This window comes from Mytilus galloprovincialis, chromosome 7 (assembly GCF_965363235.1).
Source record: "Mytilus galloprovincialis chromosome 7, xbMytGall1.hap1.1, whole genome shotgun sequence".
Classification (NCBI taxonomy): domain Eukaryota; kingdom Metazoa; phylum Mollusca; class Bivalvia; order Mytilida; family Mytilidae; genus Mytilus; species Mytilus galloprovincialis.
The window spans coordinates 31583176-31597659 of record NC_134844.1 but is presented as its reverse complement, the minus strand read 5'-3'; the positions used below and the strand labels follow the sequence as shown (position 1 = coordinate 31597659).

Here is a 14484-nt window from a genome sequence, read left to right as displayed (position 1 = left end):
ATTGAAATTTGTTTTTACTTAATTATACAGATTTAGAAACGTTGTCCTTGAATGATTTTGGATTTAGTTCTAAAAGAGTTCATCTGTTTGGAAATTGAGGATATAGTTTAGACACATACAACTTTTGTAGAATTAGTTTTCCGAAAGACCTTTTGCGATTGGACCACCAAAAGTAAACATGAATCATCATAGTTCGTGAATAACCAGACAAGACCATACCTTGACTTATAATGGTTTACTTTTTTAAATTGTTACTTGCAATGGATGGAGAGTTGTCTCATTGGGACTCATACCACATCTTCCTATATCTATATATATTGAAATAAAAGTTGGAATTAACTTCAAACGGACTTTAACGAGTTGTGTCGACGTTTATGAGTTGACACTTTTTTTTTTAATAATTTTAGCATATCAGTAAAACAATCAACATAAAGAGGTCAATAGTATTGGATCCAAAAATTTCAAGGAATTGTTCCTGTCAGTACTTCCTCATCTGCTCAATTATCCATTAACGAACTTGTCGAGATTCTGTGTGAAAATTTGTTATGCAGCATACGATTTCCCACAAATTTATATAACAGATTGTCTAATAAAATTGGATTGCAATCAAACATTCAAAGTGAAACTTGTTCCATTGTCAACATTTTTAAGTCCTTATTACAGTGGAAGAATCTTGTTGTGAAAGTAAGATTGTAGTCTTAAATCATTATAAGAGTTATTTTTGGTCTATTCTTGTGAAATGTGGAAATTTTGAACTTCCGTTGTGTAAATTATTTGAAACATCACTTGTTTAAAAGGAACCTTTTAGCAGTTATTTAAACAAACATGTCTAAAAATTAAAATGGAAAGGTCAATAAATATTTTTTTTAAATAATGTAGTGGATTTCAAATTTAATATATATTTTAAACATGTATATTAATCTTCCTTTTTTTCTTGTCATGGTATAATCCTAATGGTTTACTTTTAATATGGTTTTATTTAAACATCCCGTTTTGTTGAGCATTTGCACTTAAATAATCTGTATTGCAAAACTAATTATAATTCATTTCACTTTTGCACTCGAGTAACCTCCCTTCGCTCCATATTCTTCCTAAGCCTTCCTTGTTTAAAAGCTTGTTAAAAACCGTTTTCTTTGTCTACCTATGAGAATTATGAATATGTTGACAAGTTAATTGGAAATTAAAAGATAAAATCAAGGCAAAACTCTTAATAGCAATCTAACCTACACTTATTTACAATGCAGTGCTCATTTTCTGAAAAGAAATCTTAACAGAAATTATATATAATTACCAAGAATGTTCAGATACACGATTGACAGGCTGAAATAGGATACTAATTAATATATTTTTTTCAGTACATTTGATTGACATAATAATTTAGTATTATGTAAATAATTTCAGTTGGCGTTATACGTTAATCGGTTGACTATACCGTAATGCATTTTGTTTAATTGGAATCACTGTAAAAATGCTAGTTTGCTTAATACGTACCAGCTGGACTGGAAGATGTATTGATAAAAAATAAATCATCTACTAATAACGATGAATTATATCTGTGAAATTCGCACATGTTTCAAACACATCTTTATAACATTTCAAACAAATCTCTGTCTGGCTGTTCTCTCTGTTGACAATGTCATTTGTGAAAGTCAATATAATTAGTTATCATTATGAATTAAGTTTACCAGACACTTTACTGTACAATTTAAAAAATGCTTCATTAACGCAATGCTTTCATTAGGGGACTAACTAAAATTCATAACATAGTTCCTACAATTTTATCAATCTACATCGTTTTATTTTGCATATGACTCAAAATTTCTGCCAACATATTATTCTTGTCATTTTTGTTTTGAAAATCCAGATGTTAAAAACAAACAAAACCAGGAAGGATAGCTATACACACGGACCCTCAGCCGCTGTATTGAAAAGCGTCTTTTTTTTAACATTGTCATACAGCGGGAAGTTTGACTTGCCATTACACAAGGTTCAACCCACCATTTTTCTCTTGAAATATCCTGTACCAAGTCTGGAAAATGCCGGGCAGTTGTTATCAAATAGTTCGTTTCTATGTATGTTGGCGTGATTTTTTTTGCACTTCAGTGCTGTTCCTTTGTTTTTCCTCTTATAGTTGGTGTGTTTCCCTTGATTTTAGATTATTTCAGGGATTTGTTTTATCTCAATCGATTTATGACTTTCAAACACCGGTATACTACTGTAGCCTTTATTTATATGTCTGATATGTATACCATAGACACATGTACAACTATACAATAAATGTTATAACGTTTTTTATATGCATTTAACCGCTGGGTAACATTTCATATTGAAATGTTACATAGAAGGTGTGATCCTTGGGTAATAAAATACCCTTGGATAATAGTTAAATTATTAATAAACAAATCAGTCTGCAGCACCAGAGATATCAATAATCAAGACACTTAGTACTTTTCGTGACAGTAATCGCACTGTCAATAAAGTGTCAGTTTATACAATACGCATGTGTTTAAGGTACAATACGGTATTCTTATTTGAAATAAAATCAAAGACATTACGCTTAATTTTCTTGTTTAGTTTTTTTACAGGTCTCGTCATTCAATTCAATTCTGATAAAGATTTGTATTAATAACTGCTTTAGTCAAAAAGAGAAGAGACTAACAAGGGAGCTATCAAAATCCACAAGTCGAAAAAAAAAAAAAAAAAAGAAAAAAAGACAAACAGTTTTCAAAACACTGTGTACTATGTTACTAAATAAGACGTGCACACAAAACATGTGGTTCAACTCATGTGTTCCGAATTTCATGAACGTGTGACCTTTCAGTAAAATCATTTTCAGAAGCCTAAATTTGACCTTTGAATTTTATTTTGAAACTAGTAATTTCTATCCTTAAAATGTGGTGTTGTTGACAGAATTTCACGGTAACTTCGACTAAACTTCGACGCCGTTCATTTGTGACAAAACCAATTTTTTTATTGAGCTTAATCCCATAACTTTTTGGTATATCCTTTTATTTATTATTCAGCAAACATACCAGTTCATATAGGTTGAGATTAACAATAGTTTCTTGTTTTTTTCAGTTTTGTGTTTATGTCTAAAAACTGCAGCTCTACAAGACAATATTGTAGATTTAGATTTACGTAATGGCGTCGTTAAAGGATACAGTCCTTATATATCTTTTGTTCAACAACCAACAAAGAGTGGTAGCTTTTCGTGTGATAAACAAGTAGTTCTTAAAATAGATTTCTCTGGGAAGTACGATGGAGCTAGATTCATGTTTGAATATGGGGAACCTCCAAGAATGTGGACTATTGATATTTCAGATTCACCAACAGGAGACGGTTACGGGGGAGATAATGGAACCACGAGTAATATGGCAGAAATGCAAGTGCACAATAAGCAACTACGTATATATGGCAACAATTTGAAAGGTCACATGGATGCTTCGTCAGATGGTGGGCTCTTGATTCGAACTATCGATGACTTTATAAGAAAAGGGTCACGTGTTAAAATGGATATAAGTGATGAAAGACTCGAATATAAGTCAGGAAAGACGAAAGATTATATAGAATCAAGATTTTTATATACACTGAAAGGACAAGACACGGAATATGGATTAAAAGATTATAGTGTTTATGTTGGTTTAAATCGTGTCGTAGCCGGAAGTTACAGAAGCGGAAGTGGCCTATGCAGGGCGACCATTACGTTGTATTCATTGCCCGGTAAGTATATAAGGTGGTAAGGTAGAAATTTGTGAGCGATATGGACAATTGTACCCTTAGAAGTATTTTCACTGATTCTTATAATGACCAAAGTTTAACTACAAAGTATTTGCAGTGTGATTTTTAGAAGTATTTGAATATGTATCATGGATACCATCTAACTGGCTCAATTACCTAAATCAATCTAAAGTTAATAATGCTTTGTGGCATTTCAGATGCAAAGAATACATACTTTTCCAAAAAAAAACAACTAAACTTTCCCCCACCTGTATGTAAAATTACAGGTTTCCCGAATAATGAAACCGTACATTTCAACTATGGGAAATATTGCTATCTGTTAGCTCATAGATGTAAAATTACATCTATGGTTAGCTTAATAGCTTGATACTTTATACAGCATTGCAATTATATATAATTAATAGTTGACAAGCAAATTAAACAGTATAAAATCAAAAAGTAATTATAGTGAAAACTAACTCATTTTTGAAAACTTGAAAACATGAGGAATGTTTTAGTCCAGTGGCGTAGCCAGGGTTGAAATGGTGGGGATGCAGAACTGTCACCGAGCGTAGCGAGGCGAAAAACTTTTGGGACTTTTTTATGCAGAAAATTATATTTTTCGAACGTTGTCCCTGTATGCATGTGAACTCCCCTAAAACCCGACACTGGTTAGATTTTTGTTTAATTTCAAAATACCCACCAGTATACATTATATTTCCAACAAAATTTTAGTGTTTTCTCGAACTTGACTATCATCATTAAATGCAAAAATATTTGATGTAAAAGTTTCACATCAAATCTTATATTTGACATCTCAAAAACAGACCCAATACAGCTGCTCTTCTGTATATAGAACTTCGGAATAGAGGAACCGAAGTGCCCCCTCTCCTTTCCTGGAATTTGAGCTTCCCAATTGGGTTTTTGATTACATCTCTTAACTCATTGCCGCGAGGGGATATGGAAATACCAGGCGTCCATCCGTCCGGTCTTGTTAGCGCTGTCATGTGTGAAATTCTTGCCAGATTTTCATGCAGTCATGTCTTTCACACATAAATCCTGATCAAATATTTTTAACCAATTATGCCCCTTGGAAAAATAAATTATAATGCAAATCCCATTGTATTTGTTCGGGAGCTTTTGTTTCTCTCGAGATATAAATACAAAAAAGAAAAAAGTGTTTTTTTTTAGCTTTTGCCCTGGTATCTTGGATAGATAAAATATGTCCAATGCGGGGGACATTGGAACTCTGATCTTTTATTGAAAACAACATGAATATTTGTACCTAGATGGAAAAGGGTATTCATGAGCCTAGAAATAAAAACACTTCATTACAAATAGAGTTTTTATCACGTCGTCTTTCGTGCCACAGGAAACGATATGATGTTTCAGATTTTTTTTAAACTAGTACATTGCTATGTCATAGCTCTGGCTAAATTTCAGACCAAACTTGTCCGCAGGTCTGCGTTTCATCATCATCATCTGCGCTTGCCATAGCCGACAACGCGCTACGAAGTAGTTTTTTTTAACGAGAACACTTTTCTGTGATTTATATGGGACTATTATACTTGGTAGTATAATAGTCCCAGGATTTATCAATCTTGTTTTCATCAATGAAAAACCACGCATACTGCATCGGAAATGATTGGATGCTATTCCCATATCCTCACCCTTGTTACATTTGGATACCACCATGTGTATATGCTGCCAACTCTTGCATTACATATTTATTAAAAACAATTTTTTTTTGTCAAAATGATGTGGATGCTTGAGCATCTGAGCATACATGCAAGCTACGCCACTGTAGTCAGAATTATATTTTTGAATTGGAAAATATGCCTTTCATTCACAACTCTTATTTGGTTACTTGAATGGAGATGTATCTGTCAATATTATTGTGTAAGTCTACAGGATGTTTATATTTGAATGACTGATACATCTGGATACAGGCCAGTTTTAGTACGATATGAGCTTAAACACTCTAACACTTTACAACAGCATGTTTAGTCTAAACAAGCCTCTTAATTGATCTTCCGTATAATACAATTGACTTCTACTTCAAAGCGGTAAATTACTCTTCATGGTAAATGTAACTTTCTGACAATGTAAGGATTAAATGCCAAATTTCATTTTGATATTTTGTACTGCATTGCAGTTATTCATAAAATGTGTGTTTACGACCACCTGTAACCGAAATACAGTAATGAACAGTGTCGGTAGTAAGGTGACAAAAACGTTTAGCAACACAACTTGAATATTGATATTCGTGTACACGTCATACTATTCGAACTCATAATACTGTTGACAATACTCAGCATTATAGAAGCTATCCCCCCTTTTTTTTTTATCCCAATGGTAATTTTATACCTCGAACATTACAAGCACACATACGGTTAATGATAATGATACGTTGTACTAAATTGCAGTTATTCATAAAATGTGTGTTTACAACCACCAGTAATCGAAGTAATTTAGATAAAACAGTTATTGAATATTTGTTCTAATAGCGAACTATTAGATAGTTTTGCTCATGGTGATTACGTGCGAGTTGTTTATATGAATAAGAATATCTGGTGTGAGTGCCAATAAGACAACTCTCCATCAAAGTCACAATGAGGAAAAAAATATATAAGTCACAGTACGGCCTTCGCTCACATCGAACAGTCACCTATATAGGGCACAAAAAGACTAAGGTGAAATAAATCAGACAGGTAAAATCAGCAATCTTATCTATATATAAAAAGCGAGAAACGAGAAAAACTACCACATCAACAAACGACAACCCCCGAACAACAAGATCCTGACGTAGAACGTGTTAAAATAAATGCAGCAGGGTTAAACAATTTTAACAGGCGTCAACCTTCACCCTAACCTGGTACAGCAGTGGTGCAACATTACAACATAGAAAGACATACTGATATCAGTTGATATGGCTTAATATGCTTTTTGGTTTTTGTTTGTCTCATTGGCAGTCGTACCACATCTTCTTATTTTAAAAAGCTGTGTTTGTTTCTACATGGAGTTCATTTTGTGATGTTAATCATGATAGAAGACGTTTGTACCTAAGGAAACGTAGACAACCACCCAAGCACAAACTTAAGTTTTAACTGCGTAATTATTATGATGAAGTAATAGTTTTCTTGGCTAGCATCGATTTTAAATAGATTTATATTCTTCCTTTGCTAAAGAAGCTCTTAGTTCGTGTCATAAACTCGCGATGGGAGGTTGCAATGACGGGTTTATGTTATATAAATTGCACTTTATGTGTGAATTTGATTGTTTCGAGATCATATAGAATGATTCAAATAGCACGCTGAACATAATAAACAGACAAGAAATTACATAACGCACAATGTTGTTTCAATTTTAAGTTTTAATACATTATACAAATAAACCACCAAAGATTTGAGCTTTATTAATTGGTAATGTTAAGTGCTTTTAAAATAAATGAAATGTCTGGTCAATCTCATATTTTTTTCTGCTTGATAAAAACTAAAAGGCAGACACTTCCGAGTGAGATCTCATCTTTGATTTGACGACGATTCAACTGAATACAAAAATGAGGAATTGACAACACTTTAATGTGGTTTAATAACATCTCAGAAAAAAAATTTGAGGAATATCATCTGATATAAAAAATTTAAGAAAAAAACGTATTCAGGGGATATTGGCAAAACCTCTTTGATCTTAAAGTCAAATCGATCGTCAATATGAATTCGCTAAAATGCATGACTTACATGATATACAAACGGTCTTCAAAAATAGAAAGATACCTATCTTATGAACGCTAAACTATAAATCGTCTCAGGTAGCAACATGTAAATTTGTTCTCTACGATGTTAACATTTGTAGGCATCAATACAGTTATCTTTAATTTCCGATTTCACTCAAATATATACGGTCATTCATGATACACAGTAAATCACTAAATGGAAGTATCAAATAGGATTATTTGAAATATTCAGTAAATTCCTTAAGTTTTTTCAACAGGTTTTAGCCGACAGGTGCCACATGTGAAGCAAATGTTTTTCTTGGGGTTCATGTTACTCAATTTTTTGTTTTTTATGCTGTGTTTTGTGTTCTTTTGTTTGTCTGTTGATTTTCCTTTTTTAACCATGGCGTTGTCAGTTCATTTTCGACTTATGCGTTTGAATGTAGATGAACACTACTTTATTGAAGAGTCCGACATAATCTCTATCGTCATAATCTGACAACACAAAAATACATTGTAAATAGTGACGTGAACAGATAAATACATAGTAAGTTTTCCCCAAGAAAACTAATGATTAATTGGGAGTATGCAAGAACAGTAGGCAAAACTGATCTTAACCTTTTTGGGAAGTTTTTATACTTTTTGAGAATTTTCTTAAAAAGTCTGACAATATTGGTTTACACGTGTGTTCCTGTACTAGTAAACACAATCAAAAACCGATCCTAAAAGTTTTAGCTTAAAGCAACATGTAAAAGTATGGCGTCGCACTCTATGGCTTTTGATGAAATCTGATTTCAAGATGTTTTCTGCTAGTTTCATTAACACAAATGAATGTTAATTGATCGCAAAGGTATTTGAGAATTTTCTGTTTCATTTGTCAAAATACATATCCAACTCTTCTAAGTTGATTGTATTCATTTCCGCTTGAAATAATATACAGATTAAAGTCATTACGCCATTCTGTTTGAAATACTTCTAGAGATTGGAATGCTAAATATAAAACAATCAAAATGTTGTAATAAAACAAAGATACAGAATTTATTTTGATATGTTATGTGAACATTTACACAATTTATGTCTCAATTATAAACTTCGAGGCTAAAAGTTTTGAAATCAAAACACATTAAGAAAATTGAAGAAAATAATGACAGCTAAGACTAGACGATCTGATGAAATGTGTAAAAAAAATAATCACGTTCGCACCTAGACTCGATATTTGTTGGATCTGTCATTCGATAACCTATGATGTCGGGCTACTATAAAAGTCGCAATAAAATGTGCATATCATGTCAGCGCCTTTTATATCTTATTATACGGTATGACATTTGCTAATTGTTGAAGGCCGTACGATGACCTACCGTTACTTACATTTATGTCATTTGTTTTTTGTGGATGGTTTTCTCTTCGCTTTATTTTTATAAAGCAATAAACAAAGGAAATAGAGTGCAGTTATCATGCCAGATCAAAATCCATAGTTTAAACTATGCTTTGTTACCTTTAAATCTTAAAAGAGAATTTGATAAATAATAAATCGGGAGAATAATCGGATTGGTTAACGTTTCGTTCCACGTATTTGAAGGTTTTATCGGATTTCGTGATTTATAAGTACACATGTACTATTATTATAATAAGAATTCTCATAAAAAAATTAACATATCTTTACCGAACAATTTAATTCAAGTTTTTAACTGAACAGGCCGAAGCTACTTGTATGGTCAGACTTCTTATAAATCTGTCAATAAAACAAAATTGTTAACAGCACAGGTATAGTATTTTTGAACTGACCAGGCGTAAAACAACACCAGAAAAAGCCCAAGAGTTTTCTCTTAAATATACATGTGTCCTTTTCTTTTAATAGCATAAATCGGAATTTGATACTTCAAAAGAAAATATGTGAAAAACATTCGGACATTTATGATTAAGTTTTACCACAGAATTAGTATACAACAAAACATAATACATAAAACATGCAGTTAACGACAACAACTATTTTATAATCATGTTTGTGGTTTATAGGCCTTAGGATGTCTTATAGGTAATTCGTCCGGGTCATCTCAGTTCACCAAAATAATGTCTGGGAATTTAACCTGCATCCGACGTAAGCTATTCACAGTATCGTGGTAATTTATTCCCAACAATTGATAAATATCGTCCCACGATTATTTAGGGTATGCTTAAGGTATTTCAATATAGAATTAACTTTAAAAAGCCAATGCTTTGTTTAAGTACTATAGATATATAGGTGTAAAGTTAGGCTTGATCCTTTTACTTTAATTTGGGTGTAATATACTAGTAAGCGGTTATCTTTGTTTTAACTTGTTGTTTAATGAATAAGAATGCAACATTCAGTCCCATTTATACCCCTTTGAGAATGATGTCCTATAAAATTTCCAACGATCACTTTTACAATAAGTTTAACCAACTGAATGAAAAATAATGATATACATTTTATTACAAACATTACACAAGGTTGATAAAGATTCGTCAAAGGGAAATACGTTCACGTCAACAATAAAGGTATAATAATTACGGTTGTAAAAGGCAGGACAATCCTTTTTAATATTAAATCAAAACTTTCTACTTTCTTTGATGGAGAGTTTGAAACTTTATTTGGATTAAAGTTTGACAGACGCTTTAATCGTTTTACTTTGTAGATTAGATATAATTTGAAAATTGTAGACTAAAAAAAATCACCTGTGATTTTTATCGCTGCATGAGGTGCTTTGGGATAATGGTATGCAGGGATCAAATCGTCTGGTAATGGTTAATATGATAAAAAAATCTAAATAAGAACGGTTCGCTGAAAAATTAAGTACAGGTATATACAGGTAAATAAGAAACAAACAACACTTTATAAATTTCATGCGTCCGAAATGCTTTTCTGGAATGTACTTTCATCAGCAGCAGCTCAAAGCCGAGTATTTAAAAGCGTTTCTCAAAAATATAATATAACTGGTTGATGTGTGTAAATGTAAGATCAACAATGTCTAACGATTTCTAAGCTATATCTCGATCCATCAAATCTGTAAATTGTACAATAATTAAAGTACATTTTCGACCATTTTCGGTAAACGTTAAACTGGCGTAAAAAGGAGCATGCTCGGAAAGATAAACCATATTTATTTACCTACATAAATATAATTATATAGTAGTTTTGCGCTTTTTCTTCTTGTATGTTTAAAGAGGAATGGCCAATTTCCGCTGTACTTGTTTGAATCAAACAAAATCTGAAAGTTGTCAAATCCTATTTGGAATTATAAAGAGTCCACATCATATACTTAAAATATTTCTGTACAATTTAACATTTAAGTTATGCAGCACTACATGTTGCTGTTAAAGAAGGCATATTGATACAATTTGCCCATCAATACAATTTGATCAAAGGACTTTGCTTATCAAATCGAAATATAATTTGTAACCGAAAGACAGAAGCTTTAAACCCAAAGGTATTTGGTTTTGGTTAGCGATGTCCTTTTTATATATTTTTCGGATCCATACTCAACGTATATCTAAATTGGAGTTTCCTGCTGTATTCTGGCGTATTTTGAATCAGAGAAGTACACTTTAAAGTAAAAATTGAAAGACTTTTTTGAAATAGGTCTCGTGTTACAAAAGAAATTCCCTTCTTTTACCCATAAATGTATATTTTTTTCTTTCATGTTACGGAATTCTGGTTAAATGCCCCGAATAACTAAATAATTAACTTAAACTCAGATTACCAAGATAGTTTGTAAAGTTTACGTAAATCTTGAAATTTAAGCTGCTTCGGTGAGAACTTCTTACTTTACCTAGAAGTAGGACGGGCAAAATCTTAGAAAGACCATGATACTCACAGGAGCTGTACAACTAGAACTTAAGAGTAGCCAAACACCATCCGCCTCAAATGGTAGCAATATTTACTTTTACTCAGTTGAAAAATTATCAAAATGTGTATGATGAGTCAAGTCACGTAATAATGTATAGACTGCTGGGTTGATTATGCTTTCGAGAACACACATGTGAATACACGAAACAAGTGGTTTTATATTAAAGTGTTCAATCCTATAACCGACTACATGATAGTTGTTAATGTCTGTGTCATTTTGGTCTCTTGTGGACAGTTGTCTCATTGGCAATCATACCACATCTTCTTTTTTATATAGTATATGAGTTCCCAATTGTCATTGAAAAGGTTGTTTTGCTCATGTTACCTGCATTGCAATAAGCATTAGGATGTGGTGTTACTACCATCATTAGAGAGTTATAACCTTATTTATAAAGAACTATGAGTTTATAATGGATCCCAATTCACATTATATATAACAGATCAGTAATATATTATGGTCTGTGCATTTCTGGCCAAAGGAGAAACTTCCATATGTATGGTCAAAACAGTAAGTTGCATGTGAAAAGTGAAGAAACAAAAACGTATCCGGCTATATTTACACTAAGTGCCCAAATCTTAAGGAATAGACAAAAAAGCGTTAATTAATATAAACGCCAATCATACATAAATTTTATAAAAAGAGTAAATGCACAAATTGTATTATGAACGTTAAAATGAATTTAAGATCCCAAGATATCAGAAGAGAACGGTTGGTTTGTTTTCTGCATTAGAACTGTATAACAAAAGAATAAGCAATGTATATTTTGATAAGTCATAACAGAGGGACACAGGACTGGATTATTTTTTACGATTCATATTCGCCGACTACCAAGTCTTACGCATTTGTAAAGCTTTCGATGGATTTCAGCTTTAAACTCCCATGATTCTAAAGTATGCTAACTAAGGAAGATTGACCTGTGTTTTCTGTATTATAGTTTTATAATATAGCAGAGTACTTAAATAAACAAATAAAAAAAAACTTGTAAACTGAGGCTATCGTACACCTCTTAATTATCAAACTCAGTTTATCTTTTTCTCGGTTAACTTTATATATGTAAAATAATGTGTACCGGTCTACTTATTGCAAGGCTTATCATACGTTTCTACCAATATTAATCATAACAAATATAATATAAATTCCATTATTTGTAAAAATGAATTGAAGATTACAGAATTTCTAAAATGATAGATGTCCACTTTACCATCTTCAATTATAAAATTACACTTAACAAAAAAATCGGTGAAATTGTCAAGAAAAGTCGCATTTAAAAATTCCCCCAAAGATTTAATAGTTTTAATGGCTGACTTATAATTTTTATAATTCGATAATATTCCTGAAATAATTGGTATCATTGTGTAAACGGGAACTCTTTTGACCTGACAGATAAAATCAGTCTGATCACAAATGACTTTCATTATATTATGAGTATAGATGTCCGTTTAATATCGCTGATTAATATCTCTCATTATTTTGTCGTTTATGATTTCTTCTCGATAACTTCTTGTAATTTTGTGACTGTATATTGGATACATTTGATCAAATTATAAAGTATAATTTCAAACCTTTGTGGAAAGCGCATGCTTGTGTATTGATTTTAACAACTTGTTGCTTATAGTAAATAGATATGTGTTAAGTTTATTATAATTTCTTAACTTTAATTCATTATGACTTGCTAAATTTCGATATTCTAGACGTAACATAGAAGTTATTTGCATCAACAACCGAAGTGTAAACCGATAACTTTTTGATAATGGCAATGTAACAACATTTTGTTATTAACTTGCATTCGTTGGATAATGCACTTTTTACAGGGAAAACATTTAAATTTCACTATTTTATTAATCGTTCTTCTGCTAAAGTTGGAGGTGCATAAGTTGACATCCTGTGAAACGATATCATTTGAATATAATTAAACCAAGGCTTTAAAAGAAAGTGTAAAAATGGAATCTAAAAAATTTGTCATCTTAAAGAATCTGCATCGCATCACAACTAAAAAGACGTGAACTTACAATTCAATTGACATTTACGAGGGACGGAAATGTGTCTTTCCTAAGGTGATATATATACTATGATGGATTCAAAAATTACCTAATTGTGGGATAGCCAATATTAATATACTTCAAGTGTTAAAATCGATAAATTATTTTCAACATGAAATTTAATAGGACATTACTAGTTTGTGGTTGTACTGTGTTATTCCTGTTGATTATATTTGCACCGACAGCCAATGCTAAGAAAGGAAAGCGGAAAAAGTCAAAAGGTAGGCAATTTTATCTTTCCACAATTTAATAGAAAATGATATATTCTAATTCATTTAGTTAAATATGCTTTATTTTTTTTCTTAAAGCAAAAATGAGCTTCGGGCAGTAGTCGTCTGATCAATGAGTATGTGTGTGGTATTTTGGCGGGACATTTATTGTTGACTGATAGATGATTTAACTACTTGATTATTGATCATCAGTCTACCTTTATGTTTGGCTTGAATGATGTAGTTACTATTAAGAAGTTGTAATAAGTTATACCTAATTGTGTTAAAATGTGTAGCCCCCCAAAATACGAAACCGACCCTTCTGAGTCTACATGATGACTATCACAATATTTATTGAATAATTGTATTTGGCCGCAGCACAACATAAATCAGTATCATTGGTTAAGTTGCTGTATCTTTTTCGATATCTTTGTAGAGATTTCCATCTGCACTTAGTACTGTCATTCACTGGTCAAATCGATCAGTATTTTCTGTGACTTCGGAGCTTAAAAACTCTCTCCTGAAAAAAACCCACCTCTAATGGCAATAATATATTTCGTAAATCATACTAATAAAAGGAATATACTACATAGTACGTCAAAGTTCAAATAAGAATAAAAAACGGAACAGATAACTATGCTCGTAAATCATAGGGTTGATCACTAAAGACTCGCCGCATATAAAATGACAGATTTGTACATCTATCTTGTAACATTTTTTACATGGTGTGCACCGACGTTGAATAGATTTAAGAGAGTGGTTATTCTTGTGTTATACATTGATATTACTGAATTAGAGATACTTATCATCTGATAACAAAAACTCAAATATACCAGCACGAACTTAATTTCGAGGTACACAACTTTTCTTAAGACATTTTGGCATGTTTAATAATATACTTAGCTGAAGCCCACCTTCGGGTACGGGATTTTCTCTCTGCG

The 14484-nt window shown here is 31.8% G+C and overlaps 1 protein-coding gene across 3 annotated transcripts in view; it reads left to right on the top strand.

Annotated features, from left to right (window-relative positions):
- LOC143082757 (signal peptide, CUB and EGF-like domain-containing protein 3) overlaps positions 1 to 14484 on the top strand; it is a 55030-nt gene that overhangs the window by 8105 nt on the left and 32441 nt on the right. For 2 of the 3 annotated variants that reach the window (XM_076258599.1, XM_076258597.1), the window contains one exon: positions 3079 to 3720. In XM_076258599.1, the coding sequence (XP_076114714.1) occupies positions 3079 to 3720 (642 nt within the window). Of the gene's footprint in view, positions 1 to 3078; positions 3721 to 12931; positions 13556 to 14484 lie in introns of those variants that run through there. The other variant, XM_076258600.1, reaches the window with a different exon arrangement.